At 41.8% G+C, this 15661-nt stretch overlaps 3 protein-coding genes across 3 annotated transcripts in view; 1 reads left to right on the top strand and 2 right to left on the bottom strand.

Moving 5' to 3' along the window:
* Nucleotides 1–844, bottom strand: part of SLC41A2 (solute carrier family 41 member 2) — a 43920-nt gene extending 43076 nt beyond the window's left edge. The window contains exon 1 of the mRNA XM_014877029.2: nt 724–844. The gene's annotated coding sequence lies outside the window, so the exon portion shown is untranslated. The remainder of the gene's footprint in view (nt 1–723) is intronic.
* Nucleotides 845–3883: 3039 nt separating this feature from the next.
* NOPCHAP1 (NOP protein chaperone 1) lies at nt 3884–8330 on the top strand. Its single transcript, XM_014877028.2, has 4 exons — nt 3884–3983; nt 4688–4774; nt 5799–5935; nt 7074–8330. Exons 1-4 carry the CDS (start codon nt 3932–3934, stop codon nt 7254–7256), a joined length of 459 nt encoding a protein of 152 aa, XP_014732514.2. The 5' UTR covers nt 3884–3931; the 3' UTR covers nt 7257–8330.
* A 461-nt stretch (nt 8331–8791) lies between these two features.
* The window catches only part of ALDH1L2 (aldehyde dehydrogenase 1 family member L2), a 28448-nt gene continuing 21578 nt past the window's right edge, over nt 8792–15661 (bottom strand). The window contains exons 15-23 of the mRNA XM_014877027.2: nt 15466–15571; nt 15015–15102; nt 14240–14333; nt 13851–13947; nt 13263–13361; nt 12350–12515; nt 11710–11815; nt 10529–10728; nt 8792–9562 (exon numbers count right to left, since the gene is read on the bottom strand). Coding sequence (XP_014732513.2) covers nt 9507–9562; nt 10529–10728; nt 11710–11815; nt 12350–12515; nt 13263–13361; nt 13851–13947; nt 14240–14333; nt 15015–15102; nt 15466–15571 — 1012 coding nt within the window. The 3' untranslated portion in view covers nt 8792–9506. The remainder of the gene's footprint in view (nt 9563–10528; nt 10729–11709; nt 11816–12349; nt 12516–13262; nt 13362–13850; nt 13948–14239; nt 14334–15014; nt 15103–15465; nt 15572–15661) is intronic.

The raw sequence follows: 15661 nt of genomic DNA, 5'->3' as shown, positions 1-15661 counted from the left end.
GACGTTAATTACAACGCTTGTATACATAAAAAAGAGATGATAGCTGAAGTCTGTACACGTGCTGTTCAGGTAGAGGTTCCACGCTAGCACTGTCTAGCACTGCATCTGTGGTGACGGAGTCTGGCACATTTGGATGGGTGCAAAGGTGGGAACAGAACTGCCTGCACATACGGATGCAAAGAGTGCCAAGGAACAGGGGCTACTGGGAATGTTGGTCATATCTTGTGCAGGCACAGAGAAGCAGAAGAAAAGGGTCATTGTCCAGGCCACCTGGAGCAGTGCATAATGACGCGCACATGATGGAACGCGCTGCGGGGCTCCGAGGAGCGCAGGGTACCGGGGCACGGGCGGCCAAACGCGGGGCAGCATCCGCGCTCCGGGGGCAGGACAGCGGCCCGGCCGGCGAGCAGCGGAGCCCGGCCGCCGCCGGTGTGCGGAGAAGGGCGGGCGGGAGCGCCGGGGCCCGCAGCACGGGGAGGGCGAGCCCCGCGGCACCCGTGAACGCCGGCCGGGGCGGGAGGCGGGCGGCACAGAGCGTCCCCCAGCCCTGGGCGCCCCGGGCACCCCGGCATCGGGGTGGGCCGGCGCGGCGCTCGGGGGTTTCCTCCACTCGCCAGGAAACTTTCCCGCCCGCGGCCCCCGCCTCCCCCGGCCAGGGACGGCAGGTCCCCGGCCCGCCCGGCCCCGCTGCCCCCGCTCCCCTGGGCCGCGCCCTCCCCTCACCTGGGCGAGAGCGGAGCCGGCAGCGCCGCGGGGTCGCGCTCCATGGGTGCGGCGGGGCGGGAGCAGCCGGCGGCGGTGACAGCTCCGCGCTAGGTGAGCGCCGCCGCCACTGAGCAGGCGCGGAAGCGGGCGGCCGCCGCGATGATGTGGCTGGCCCGTGATGCGCAGAGCCGCCGCCGCGGCCGCCACCGGCCGCTCCGAGCCGCCGCTGGGCGGGGGAGGGAGGAGCCGAGCGCCGCCGCCCCGCGCCGCCCGTGGGACGGGACGGGGCCCCGTGCCCGTGGTCGCTCCCGGCCAGACCCCCGGAGCGAGCCTCCGCTGCCTGACACCCGCCGCCCGCGCTGCGGGACCGCCGGTGTCCCCTTCCTGCTGTGCCCTCCCGGCCGCTCGGTGGTGGCGGGGGCGAAGCTGCACCTTCGCCTCACTTCCCCCGTAAGGGCCTGGCTGGTGCCCCGCAGCCGGGGGAAACAAAGCGCCCGAGTGGGGCTCCAGGGCGCTCCCTGGGCAGCGCCGGCAGTGCCGATGCCTTTGCTTTCACTCGCCGAAGATTTCTTGGCGACGGAGCGCAGGAGTCGCCGTTTTGTAATGACTCCTGGCTGCCAGCTACCAGGACATTGTCGCTCTTTCCTGCCAGTTGGCCAAAAGCAGCTTCCTCAGGAATCCAATTTTTGAAAGTGTTTGAGTCATTTAGAATATCCTTGTTCTTGCCCAGCTGGACTGTACACCCTTGCAAACAGCGTGTAAGTCTGTGAGCTCCTCCCTTGACATCTCTGTTTAACTGAGTATGGAGCCAAGGTCTTGCTGGACTCCTGTTCTGTGAAACACTTAATATTAACACTTTATATTAATACATTAAAACAGTCAAGCCAGCTAAATTTGTGCGTTTATTATCAGTACTAGTATTATTCCTCAATTGTTGCTTGACACTTTGAAGTGGTGAGGATGCCTTAACTGGAAAGTGAATGGGAAGAAAGGAATAAAGAGGATGAAAAGAGAAGATTTAATGATGGTGACAGCAGCCAAGCCTACAGCATCCCTTTTCCTGTCTACAGAGAGAAAAAAAGACAGCATGGGCAAGTCACCAAATGTCTGCCATAAACTGAAGTTAGCAGTGGTGGGGATATGTGGAATAGCAGAAACTTAAGCACTTAAGGGAAATGTATTTGCAGGACTGAGGCCAAAACATTGTGCACTAGGAGAGTGAAAGATACAGGACCGGCTTGAACACTCACGTCAATACCACATTAAATGAATGAAGCAGCCCAGACCTCAGAACTAATAATTCAGGTGTCTCAAGCCTGTATTTATTGGGGATTTGTGCTGCAGATACTATAGCTTCCCTACCTTAGTAGCAACCCTATATATCCACATGTGTGCTCAGGTGTTACACAGCATGAGTACTTAGCTGGGCTACTCTACAAATCAGATAAAGATCACATCTGCCGTTGTTGCCAACAGTGAGACTGGAAACCTGAGGCTTGGGAACAGCACCTGAGGGTGCTATTTCTGGATTTTCTAATTGCTTGTCTGGTTATCTTGGGCAATCATTTCATCACTCCCTACTACAGGTTCCTTGAAAGCATTAAGCCCCACCCTCCATGGAAATTACATAATACCCATGGAGGAAACATATTGTTAGAGGTTCACACACTATTATTTTGGGTTGTGTACAAATTCAGAAAGACTCACTTTTGAGGCCCAAGGCGAAAAACCCCGGCCCTCAAGGTTTTTCAGTCATTAAAGCTAGCAATAGGATTTTTCTGGGAAATGGAACTTTTGGAGCATAGCTGGCGAGAAAGGTGCAAACCAGGTAGCAAATTCAGTGGAATTTGTACCTGGCACTGTGGGTGGGCTGGGGACGTGGCAGAAGGCACTTGTTTGGGACAGTCTGTCAGGAAAACAGCAGGGTGGTCTCTTGTTTGAGGCCTTGCAGAGGTTTGCTTCTTATTCATGTTAATTCCAAGATACTGGGATCTGGGTGGTTGCGTGGTTGGGTTTTTTCCTGTATCCTTTGCAATGAGAGCCTGTAAACACCACTTACCTGATTACTATTTGTTCTCATTTTAATCTTGGAATTCCCATCTTGTTTCTTTTGAACCATTCCGTTGTCTTTTGGCAATCTTCACATTGTCTAGATGTGAAAGGATAGAAACTGCAGAAGAGATAAGGACAGATAAGGACAGAAACTGCAGAACAAATCCTGAATAACAGGTTGGCCAGTGTCAGCTGAACTTGGTGGTTTTGTAAGTTTCTTTTCCAAAGAATGATTAAAACTTCCTCGGGCTCTGATATTCAATTTTAGGTTCATTTATCAAATTTTGAAAATGAAAACTGGAGAGTTTTGAGAGACAAGCAGCTACTGGCAGGCATTCAGATGACATTACCTGCTGGCAGGTTGGTTCTACATGTTCATGGCTCTTCATGGCGATGGGATGGACTTTTTGTGCCAAATTACAGAATTGGTCAGGATGGAAGTTACCATAATGGATCATTTGGTCCAACCTCCCTGCTTAAGCAGGGTAGTCCTTGAGCTCTTTGCACAGGATTGTGTCCAAACAGTTCTTGAATATCTCCAGTATAGAAAACTCCACACCCTTGCTGGGTAACCTGTTCCAGTGTGTGGTCGCCTGCACAGTGAAGAACTTCTTCCTCATGTTCATCATCAGTTTCTGCCTCTTGCCTCTTGTTCTGTTGCTTGGCACCACCATGAAGAGCCTGGATCCATCCTCTTGCCACTCTCCCTTCACATACTTGCGTACATTGATGAGATCTCCTCTCAGTCATCTCTTCTCTAGGCTAAACAGGCCTCCAGCTTCCTCAGCCTTTCCTCTTGAACAGATGCTTCAGTTCCTTAATCATCGTTCTTGCCTCCGCTGGACCTGCTCCAGGAGCTCCGTGTCCCTCTTGTCCTGAGGAGCGCAGAACTGGTCAGAGCGCTCCAGAGGCGCCTCACCGGGGCTGAGCAGAGGGGCAGGCCCACCGACCCCGAGCTGCCGGCAGCGCCCTTCCTAATGCAGCCCAGGACAGCGCCGGTTCCGCTCGTTTGCCCGTGCTGTGTTTCCCCGGCTCCGAGCGGTTCCATGGCGATCTCCGCCGCGCGCTGTCCCCGCTGCCGCGCGCGGGCGGCGGCGCCGGTGCTCCTCCCGCCCGGCAGGGGGCGCGCGGCCGCCGAGCGCGCGGGCCGCTCCACTTCCGTGCGGGCGGACACATGGCGGGGCCCGCGGCCTCCCGGGAGCTGCTGGACCTGCGGCGCCGGCCAGGTGAGTCCGGCACCGGCCCGGTGAGTCCGACCCACTGAGTCCGGCACCGGCCCGAGGCTGGCGGGGCTCGGCCAGGCCCGGCCCGGCCCGGCAGCCCGAAGGGTGGGCCGCCGGTGACCCAGCCGTGTTTGCGTGCCGCGTGTATTGAAGAGCTGCTCTCCTGGGCAGGGCTATGGTAATGCCGAGTAAATAAGCCGGGAAATACGCGTTAAACTATGGGCAGTCGTGGCGACGTTTTCATGAGACAGAAAAAAAAGGAAGTGAAAAAGACAGAACGCTGTGCTTTAGTTAATGATACGGGGCGCATGGCTCCGTTGGTCATGAGGATTAATGAGGATAATTAATGCCGAATTCGCCGACACGGTTTGGGTTTTCCGGCGCCGCCGCTGCCCGGTTAGCGGAGGTCATTGGCACTGGGATTTAAATCAGCGCGACCGGCACCCTCAGCTCCCAGCTCACCGTGCCTTGCTGTGGGGTACTAGAGATTATTGTTCTGTGCGTTATAACTCGCACTTAATCAATCTTTGCCTCAAAAGCGGCTGAAGGAACTTGAGCTTAAACTTAAGGAGTATGTCAGAGGTGACTGCAGGGTGAGACCCCTGGCCGGTGTAGCCCGGTATTTCCTCCAAGAGCAGCAAAAGCAGATGACAATTGCGGAGAACTTGTCAGTTTAAGCACTTCAATACTCAGTTGTTTTTTTGCAGGGCTGGAAGACATTTTGCTGATTAATTCAAAGTGTAGCAGCAAGAAGGCCACAACTTTACAGACTGTTAAGGTGCCAAGGAGCAATGGTAAGTAAGGAGGAGCTTGTCCCTGGAACTATGTCAAGTAGTAGGTAACATTTGTGACACAACTTTTGCTACAGTACTTTCCTTGAACAGGTAAAGGGAGAAGCTTTTGTGTCCAGTTTCTTGAAAGAAACTGAAAAAAAGAAGTTTTTTGTATTCAAGTCCTCCACCCATTACAGTTCCATGTCCTGCTGGTGAGTCATGTAACTACTGCTGCTGCAGAATTCGAATTTGCAATGCTGGGCATTACAGCCCTTAAGTTTTAGGGTCAGATTGTTCTTTCCTAGTATGAAGTTGTTGCTTGGGCTTCTTATCTCTTTTTAGAAGTAATTTCTCTGTATGATATATTTATTGTATAAAAGCATTTAATTTTAAAAGGATTCCTGTCAAATTGTTTTATTTTTTGTTTTGTGATCAAGCTGAAATTAAAAAAAAAATGTTACATCAAATTCCTTGTTAGATAAAAGTCTCTACAAAGATGACAGTGTTTCAAAGGTAGATTATACTTGTTAAACTTTTATGGAGTTCACTTGGAATAGTACCTCTTCTTAAAGAAAGAAAACTAGTGTTTGGCTCATCTGCATGTGTGGAACAGTTTATTTGAGGAAATTCTGGAGGTGAAAATATTATCTTCCTCCATGGAAGGGATATGAGTGTGATTCTCCTAATTCCATTGATCACCTAAAAATTCCTGTGAAGTCCCACAGGACTGAGCTGTAGAGGGTAAGTGCTTTATACTTCATCCTGAAGGTTCCATCTTTTCCCCACCATCTTAATTTCAGACTTTCTTTTGTTAATCATGTTGACCTTTCATTAGTCTATCACAGCATCTGCTACAGCTAATTTTTCCATCTTCTTTGAGACTTTCAGTCTATACTTAATTATTATAGCTGGAGATTACAGTTGAAATGGAATCTGTTTAAAGGCTCATAACTGATGTATAAATATGAACATTAATGAGCATCTCTTTGACTTTATATATATATATATATATATACATATATATGTGATAATTGTTTCTTTTCAGTTTTGGACCGGGTACAGAGCTTTTTACCCCAGATGGCGCAGGCAAATGATGAACTCAAAAGAAAAATGGTAACAGCACCTGCTCATCAGTTTGATATTGAACATCTAGACAGTGAAACAGAAAAAGTTATAGAAATGGTAAATACATTTTTTTAAATTTTAACATAAATCTAGGTGGGATTAAAATAACTCTCTGATCTTGGAATGAGTAATATGATAGATAAAGTGAAGTCTTTATCATTTTCTATGAAGCCTTTACCATAGTCCATGATCTGCTGTTTCAAAACACAGATAAAATAAACATGCTTATTTGGTTGAAATTTACATCCTGCTTTTCATACTTGTAGAATTTAATCACTGGGGATAAAATAGTTTAAGAATAAGTAGAATAAGACATGCTTTTGAATTGACAACTCTGAATCAAAACTCACAAATTATATTTTAAATTTCTCCTAGGTGATTTGGTTTAGAAACTGAACAATATGAGGCCTAGTGTAAGAGTAATAACTGACTTTCAGCTCTGCTCTGCTGGGATTTTTAGGAATGACTAGCTCTTGGGTTTAGAAAAGTTGTTAGTGTTGTTGTGATACTTTGTTGCTGGTGTTTGTCTATTTATTTACAGTCATATATGTATTTTATTTCTGGTTTTAACTGAAGTGCTGCAGCCATATGTTTGTATTAAAAACTTTTATTATGGAGGTGATATATGTCCATGGCTTATCCAAGTGCCTTCTGGCTAAGCAGACTTCAAAAATTATGGCTCTGTATATGGATATATGAGCTCACTAGAAAAAAACACCCTGATGATTTAAACTACTTGCTGTTTTAGAATAGTTGTAGTGCTCTGAATACTACTACAATATAAGATGTGAACTATTTTAATATATATACATATGTTTGTATATTTGTTATGACCCTTTATACACTAAATTATTTGAGTTTTTTACTGAAAAGTAGTTTTGATGCCTGCTGCTCATCAGTTTAAATATCTGATTTAGACAATCTGAGTTCAGCTATTAACTCAGTTCTTTCTTTGATAGTGATATAAGTATGGCCTTAGATTTCCTATAGGCCAGTAATATTTAGGAATCTCTTAATGATATTTGTAAAATCCTAGGAAAACCCAAAAGTCTTTTTTAGTGTGATAGTGGTTTTCTTATGGTAGTAGGGTCTAATAGGTTCGCCTTGTTTTACTCCAGTGATAGAAGTGCTGTAGTGTGTGTGTATATATATATCTAGTGTATATAATGTGTTAACTGAGATTTTTTTTTTTCAGAATGTGGCTGTAGTTGAACTGAGTGAGTCTGATACAGATGAGGAGTTGCTGACTTCAGAAGATGACTCGGAATCTGATGAAGATGACTCTGTAGCTGATGAAGTGACAGTAGACAACATCAAGTTTCCCAAACAAAAGGGAGAAAAGGGCAAAATAGAAATTTTGGACAGCAAAGCAAATTAGTAAATCCATTTTGTTTTATTTTAAAAAAACCCAAACCAACCAAATCATGTTTTCTCACTTTGAAGAGCTGGCCCTTAAAACCACTTTGTTTTCCCAGTGTAGCATCTCTCAGGATCCTGTGAAATGTTATAGTTTACATGGTGGAGAATTCAGGATCCACTCATGACTGGGGAAGGCTGAATTTCTGAAGAACTAAGTACAATTTCATTCATTAAATAACAGGGAAATGCACTTCATAGTAGATTACACCAAGAAAACAGCTAGAGTAAGGGGCACTTGAAAGTTAAAAATTCTTGTCCTGTTGCTTTGTTGAAGAAAGACTTTTTATAGGAAGGTAGAATTTTTTGCTTCAATGGCAAGAAAGAATTAACTAGGAAAAAAGCTTTGTTTTACTATTCCATATCCTGTGAAGTGCTGTGTACACTCTCTTCAATATTAAACATGATCTTTAATACCTCAGAGGTATGTCTACATCGCATTCATGGTGGTGACTGCTGAGCACCGGAGCTGTGGCTGAGCTAGCTCATTTCCAGCTGAGCCAGCCTGGCTCAGGAGAGCCATGACCAGAGAGTTCAGCAAAGAGTTTCTCACCCTGTGTGCCTGCACTGAGCTCCACACCAGCACGGGGAGGTTACAGGCTCATTGTGAAACGTTTTGGCTGTGGTGCAAACACCCTCCATACTCAAAGGATCAAGGCTGCCTCTGGGGTGTTATGATAGCTTTAAGCTACACTTTTCATCCCCCAATTTCCATGCCACATTTCCAATCTCCATTTTGTTAACTGTCACTGAAAGATGAAAAGGTGAAATTTCAACTTGTACCTAAGTTGGCTTGACACGATTGTGAAAGCAGAATCAGTGAAAGTGTGTCTCATTCATATTTACCTCATATTGATAAAATACAATGGTTTGGGCTATTACATTTAATTCATAGATCAATTTGCATTTCAGAAGTATCTGTCATGCTCCTGGACGTCATTGTTTCTTAAAGGAACTTTGTATTTTCTACACCATTAAAGTAAAATTTTCTATACTGTGTTTGCTTAAATATTAAACTTAACATCATGACTTGAAACGTGCAGTTATTTGTAGAATTTATTTTGAATCCTGTACCTAAAGTCCTAGGTTTTTTACTTATTTCTGTAGTATTTGTGGTAAGAAATAATAAGGATTCTGGTCTGTCTTTAACAATATGGCTTAAATATAGGATGGAGATATGATTTACTGATTAAACCATGGAATGTTTTAGTGAAGGGGAAGGTTGAGGATCAGGGAATCAGATTGCTACCTTTAATAGCAGCCCACAGATAGACCAAGCTTTGGGTGGTTTTGCATTCTAAGAGCAAGGAGTCTTAACAGGATTAGTTAAATAAAGTCTCAATCTATAGAAAATCTCTTCCAAACTGAAAAAAGTTTGAAAGCCAACATCGGACCTTGGTCATTTTACAAGGGATTTTCCCACAGTTTAAAAAGAACCCAAGAGTGTGAAATACAAAGTAATAATCATGCAGTATGAAACAATGATTACAGTCCATGTGCACAGACACAAAAAGTGATTTTAATCTGTTAATGTAGCCACCTTTCAAATTGCAGGCAGATCACACATTCTGTATCAACAAAAAGGTAGAAAATATTTTCAGTAACTTTAGCTCAATATGCATAGTTTAACACCAATATTGAACTCTGTATGTACTATACAAAGATCATAGTAAGTGCACTTCCTTGCATTGATTTACTTATGGCACAAAGGTTTTCTGTACTGCTGAAAAATCACCAGAGCAGAGTGTTTAATTGCTACCATAAAACCTGAACTGATTTATAGCAAAAATGGCATAATCAGTATATTTTAGTTCAAATTTAGAAGCCTAATGATTAAGGATTTAAAATTATAATGTAACCATTATGTTACAAATATGAAGTAGGCATGTGAGAACTTATTCTTCAGTTCTATTTAAGAGAAAGAAACTGAACCATATTCTTGGGGGGGGTTTGGGGAAGAGGGTGGGGAGAAATTGTGCTACCAACTGTTGCTGCTGCATAATTTAACTTCAGGGTGGTTTTCAAAAGCCATTGTCTGTCAGACTAAAATTTGGACCTAATTTATAGAAACTTCTCAATGGAATGAATATTTTGTTTTGTTTTTTGGTTGTAGCACTGCAGACAGCATATCCTAGATGTGGTATCAAGTGCTTCGTGTAGTCATCAAGATTCAAACTCTGCTGAAAGTCTACTTCCAAGTGAAGCTGTTACTTTAATATTCCACAGTGATGGCTTTGGTTCTGAGATATTCATGAAGTGCTTCTTCACCTGTACAAGCACAATATTTGCCTGTTAGAACAGCAGCTAAATGAATTTTGTCAGACTGTAACTGTTAATAAAAAAATTGAAACACTGTAGCCAATATTTGAGTCCTTACGCAACAATTAAGACTAATTACCTTCCAACCGTGATTTACAGACCTGGTTTGATAAGAGGCCAGACCCAACAGATGTGGAAGAAAAAGGAACTGAAATTTAACAAGCAGCTCTGCAGGCAGCAGCAGATATTTAGATGGCCACTGGGGGCCCATAGCTGAATTTATGAACTTTGCTTATCCTCTGTTAAAGGTCATGTAGAGAAACTGTGTGAAATCTTTTTTTCCCCAACACCATCACTCATTTTGGTTTCAGGAAATGTCTTTGGAGATTCCAAAAGCAAAAATCTATTGTGGGAATTAAATTTGGTTTTCCTTTTTTCTCTGCCCTGAAGTTTCTGTCCAGACTTGTGAAGCTTCTTCGACAGAATGGCCTTCACTTTTATAAAAAGTTGTTTTGAAAAGAGAGTATTTTTAATGCATCTTTTTCAGTGGCTGTTGGCAAATTTTGATGACATTTTAAGGTATAAAAAGGTTTCCCATGCTCTTACTTAGAGGAGAACCTAAATTAGCATTCCCTCTGAGGGAAAAAATACTTTGGCCAATATCGTTGTTACTTGACAGCCTTTTGTAGCCTGCACAGAGCTCTGGATAAGCTGTAATTTATTTGCCTGCTCTCAGAGCAGTTGGAGAGGAATATTCTGTGTTATTTAGCAAATGTACAGGAAAGGCTGAATGGGACGTATTGAAGTGGGAATATTTAGGGAAGGAGAGGATTTGGATTACTGTAATTGGAGGAATGTAGGAGATGCAGGAAATGCAGCCATAGCTCATGTTTTACTAGATACACTGTAGCCAGGCAGTGCTTCTTTCATTGATTAGGACTCTGAGACAAGAAATGAGGGAAGGAGAAAACTTACCTAAATCTTTCCCAAAGCCAGACAGCTTAAATCCACCAAATGGTGCTGCCACATCAGTTTTGTTGTATGTGTTAATAAAAACTGTCCCAGCTTCTAGCTTTTCACTGATGTAGAGAGCTTTACTTATGTCTTTTGTGAAAACTCCTGAAGCTAAGCCATATTCTGTGGCATTTGCCCGTTGCAATACTCCATCAACATCCCTACGGGGGAAAGAAATTATTTAATTGCAACTAGGTAAAATAAACAATTATTAGAAACCCTCCACCTTCTATGTCATTGAAGCCACTTTTCAGAAGGCCTTTCTTCTCCAGTGAGCTTTTTAAAAGATGACTTATTAAGGACAAATCTGTGTGTCAATCTGACAGATCCATGGAAATTTACTCTTGCTTCAAGCTTCTGAAGCTCGTAACCTCACATTTCAAAGGTTAATATCTACGCTGAGAAATGCCACAGGAAATGTTGCTACTGTGCAACTTGGGAATTAGAGCAATACAAAAATGCCTGTAAAGCAGAACCTGGTAGCAGATGATGAATTCGTTTGCTAAAATTTTGTCCAACTTTACAAGTTAATGCAGAATAAAAGCTGGAATTTAAACTGCTATCAAGACACAACTTTTCAGGCCATTTCTAGAGTGCTATTTTCTATCTGCATCTCATTTCCATACAGCTTCAAAAATCAATAGTAGTTTAAAAAATTCAGTACAGTCCCGTAAGACTACAGAGTTTATGGATGTGAATGGCTGGTTCTTAACTTTATTATCAAACTGCAGAAGATGAAACCTGATAGAAATATTTATGTGAAGTTTCTATGTAGGGTTTTAATCTCATCTGTATGTTAAATAATTCTTATGATCTGGAAAGATATTAGAAGTGACAGATGTAATAAATGTGTATTTACAAAATATACAGCGGAATTTTCATTTGCAACAGTAATGTGCCAGTGTTACACAATACACAACACTGCAGTCTTCTGTAACAGGAAAAATAAGTAATTCCACTGAGAAAAATACACATTTTGTAATTTGATCAAGCTGTTGCAATTACCACATAAACTTCACTAGAACATTTGCACTGAATACTACTGCATATTCAGATTGGTCTAACAAGACTTAACAAAATACTGTCATTTTGGGTGAAAATGGGAAAATAAAGTTTCTAACAGTAACCAGGGGAGAACATACCCATTTTTAAATTTAGAGATGACCATCACAGGACCAAAGGATTCTTCCTGGGCAATATACATATGGTCTTCAACATCTGTGAATACAGTGGGTTCCATGAAGAATCCTAAAGAGAGGATAAAGCAGCATTTGAGCATGGTAAAATGCTTAAGGGTTTGCTCTTCTCTAGGCCATTTCTGTCCCATGCTTTGAGGTGATAAATAGCTTGCAACTTGAAATAGAAAATAGATATGAATGAAGTATTAATGGAAATGCATGCACTTCAAGAAAAAGGCAGACAAAAGGTAAAAGAATGGCCTGTATTTATAGATGTGCTCTTCTCTGCCCTGCATGCTACAGCCCAGGTGACTCCTTGAGGGAAGACCCTGTACTTTAAGACAAGGTTACAGCAAGTCACAGTGGCCACTGTTTTTCTTCCTACCCAACAAGAAAATAGATTGTAAGATCTAAATAAAGGTCTCATAACTTCTACTTCATTTGCACAGCTTCTCATAATATGAGACGCTAAAGCTCTGTGGTATCATGGACTTACCTGGTAGTGTTCCCATGATACTGCAACTCCACAAAGTGCAGCTGAGACAATTGTGACAGCTCTTGCATAAAGTTTAAAGGTGCTAAATACCTCTGGAAAGTATTTTACCTGGTCTACATACTTGTTTTCCTCCATACACCAGAGTGGCTCCTTCTTTTACTCCAGTTTCACAGTATTGCAGCAGCTTTTCCAAATGCGCCTTGTGATTCTGCGGACCATGATCTGTAGATCTGTCAAGTGGGTCACCAATTTTCATCTTTTTAATTTCTTCAACCTATGAGTTACCCAATAAAAATGAAGTTACATAACACAGCAATATTGTTAGAGTGAACACAAATTTGGAATGCTGCATTTTTTGGTGCTATGAAGATTGAATCTAAGAAATTACTGGATTCTTAGATATAATTCTTCTCCCTCTTAAAATGAGGCTTTGTCTTTTGTCTCATAATCTCTAATTACTTCAGAAAGTTTTTGATGCTTTGTTCATGTGAATATTCTCTTCTGCTATTAAAATAGGCATGTAAAATGTCAGCTTTTACCAGTGGTTAATGACTTAAAATAGTGATTTCCTGTTCTTAAGCAAAATAAATGAATTCTCCAGTGGCACAGCACGGCAAGTATTGGATTTTTAACAGTGATCTTTGTATTATTACAGTTATGCCTCCAATACTCTTTTTTTTTTCTGACTTTACAGAAGCCGCCTTCAATCACATCGACCTGAGTTCAGTAATTATTTGTAATCTTATTTTCCTAGTCAAATATGAACTATCACTGAAGGTACAATATCTATTTAACTGTCTGTGCACTTATCTGTGCATTACTGGTGCAAATATCTCCCTTAATGCTTCCTTTTAACCCTGTAAGAGGTTTCTGAGAAGCAGCACTGTCTATCATAAGCAATAATGAGAAATTAAGCAATTGAAAATAAGAAACACAAAATAAACACTATAAAAGTAGTGGATCATTCTGCCACAGCAAAACATATGACATATGCTTAAACTTTAGTCCTTGAATATCTTACCACTTTTTTAACAAACTCATCATGAATTGATTCTTCCACAAACAGCCTGCCAGCTGCAATGCAGTTTTCTCCTTTGTTGAAATATACTGCTCCCATACCCTGATCAGAAAAAAACATTCATATTTATATGCATTTTGTTCAGTCTCCCTTCCATTCTGTTCCCTTAGGTTGCATGCAGTTTTTATGACCCCAGAAGTTTAATGCTTTATGTAAAAGGATATCACCAATGCAACATCTTACTTACGAATTTTGAACACAATATAGCTGGTAGGGAAGGTGAATTATCATGACAGATAATTGATGAATGATTGATTGATTGAAGAACTAAAAATGATATGGCAATAGAGAGCTCAATTCTTTGTTTTGTTGTAATTTCTAACATATATTTCATGTAGTACTGCCTTTTTGGGGCGGTACGAACGGTTACATTTTGCTGGCATGAAGAAATACCTGAGTCTGTTTTCTAACAGATCTCTAGGTTTTTCATGCAAAGGATCCCTGGTATTTTTTTTGGCAAGAAGAATATTGCAATACTATGAAGATGTACCACAAAGGCTTTGAATAAATTTTACTTCAAAGTAACATTACCATTTTTACTGCTCTGTCAAGTTCACAGTCACTGAATATGATCAATGGTGATTTCCCACCAAGTTCAAGAGAAACTTTCTTCAGGTTAGCAGCTGCACTGTAAAAAATAAAAATAGTATTATAAACCCAAAATAGTCATATAAACCCAATTTTGAATATATTTTTTTCATTATTTCCTTTGAATCATAACAAGTGAAAATGTATAAACCTCTGTTGTCTAGTAGTTACTAAGTAGAATTCTACATGGTGGTAAATGACCATATGTATTTATGTTTTTTCATTATTGCTACGTGCAGTAATGAAAAATAATCAATATATATAATATATCTACTAAGATACTTCAGAACCAGACTAAGCAGGGTGTATTTATGATTCTTTGCTGAGAGTACCTCTTCATGATCTGTTTGCCAGTTGGTGTTGAACCAGTGAATCCAACTTTGCGAACATCTGGATGTTCAGAGAGGTGCTGTCCAACTAAGCCACCTATCAGGGTGAGGAAAGCAGTGTAACTGGATGGTACATGGACAATTTTTACTACTCCAGCAGCAGCACTGTAACACAGAAGGAGCTTACACCACAAATCAAATACAGTATCACATCCTTATTTATATTTGCAACTTTATTTTGTATGACTACGAAAAGTTTGGATCCCATTAGTGTCTCCAAATTCTCCCATCTGTCTGAACCAAAGAGCTTCTTAATATTTCTCTGTAAGTAGAATAATCTAATTTGTAAGCCTGCCCCATATAATGACTTTGTCACCTTTCTTCCTTAGTGGAAGGAGGAAAAGGGTGACATCAGGCAACACAGTGTGGACTATGAATCTGCATTTTACCAGCTTGCCCTAGGTCTCAGAGTCATTTCTGATGACAAAATTAGGAGAAAAAATGAAGTTTTACAATCGATTGAACATTTTTCTCTGTAATACATTATTTTCCAGAGTGTTTGTGTCAATTGTGTAAACGTGTAAAGAATGTAGGCTGACAGCTCCTACCACTAACTAAAGCCAGATTTTTCCAATTGTCTTCTGGAAACATGTGAAATTGCTGCGAAGAGATGCAAGCCTAGTACCTATGAACATACCTATGTAATAGATCTTCAAAAAGGTGAAGAAATTCACCAGTTTTAGTTTTCTCCTAGAAAAATGATGAGTTGAAATTTTACCTGAACCAGGAAGAATATTTATAACGCCCTTAGGAAATCCAGCTTTAGCTGAGAGTTCTGCAAACTTCAAGGAAGTCAGAGGTGTGACCTAAGTAGAAACATTTAGATTAGGTCTCCTATTCTAATCAAATGCACAATGATACCTTTTACATTCAATGCATCTTAGTTTTGATACAATATTCACCTTCTTACAGTATTGGCAAATTAGAAATGATGGCTTCTTGTGGAAAAGAATTCTTTCTTGAAAATGAGATTAGCACCAGAGCAGAATTGGAGTCAATCAATACTTTGTATCACCATGGCAGTTTGTATTATTACAAAGGCACTTTCAAATATATTACACAGTTAACCCATGACACATCGACCTACAGATGAAATCTGCTATATTGCCTAAATCATTTTGCCTGAATAGAGGCATCTGGGCCATCAATATATTTCTTTTTGCTCTTACCTGAGCTGGTTTGAGTACGAGGGTGTTGCCTGCAGCCAAGCACGCTGCACTCTTCCATGCAAGCATCATCAGTGGGTAATTCCAGGGGATAATTATTGCACACACACTTCAGGTAGGGAAAAACAGGAAAAGATTACATATTTGATGGCAGCTTTTCAATGGCTTTTCTGCATGTCAAGGCTGTCACTAAGAAGAA

This window comes from Sturnus vulgaris, chromosome 5, assembly GCF_052056855.1.
Source record: "Sturnus vulgaris isolate bStuVul1 chromosome 5, bStuVul1.hap1, whole genome shotgun sequence".
In the NCBI taxonomy this organism is placed as follows: domain Eukaryota; kingdom Metazoa; phylum Chordata; class Aves; order Passeriformes; family Sturnidae; genus Sturnus; species Sturnus vulgaris.
Note: the sequence above shows the minus strand (reverse complement) of the source record. Positions and strands in the feature narration are given on the sequence as shown.

Excerpts from the sequence above, each read along its gene's own strand:
- NOPCHAP1 (XM_014877028.2), top strand. The coding sequence starts at position 3,932 with ATGGCGGGGCCCGCGGCCTCCCGGGAGCTGCTGGACCTGCGGCGCCGG. Across the intron at positions 3,984-4,687 it reads GGACCTGCGGCGCCGGCCAG|GGCTGGAAGACATTTTGCTG; the intron begins GTGAGTCCGGCA and ends GTTTTTTTGCAG. Across the intron at positions 4,775-5,798 it reads TAAGGTGCCAAGGAGCAATG|TTTTGGACCGGGTACAGAGC; the intron begins GTAAGTAAGGAG and ends GTTTCTTTTCAG.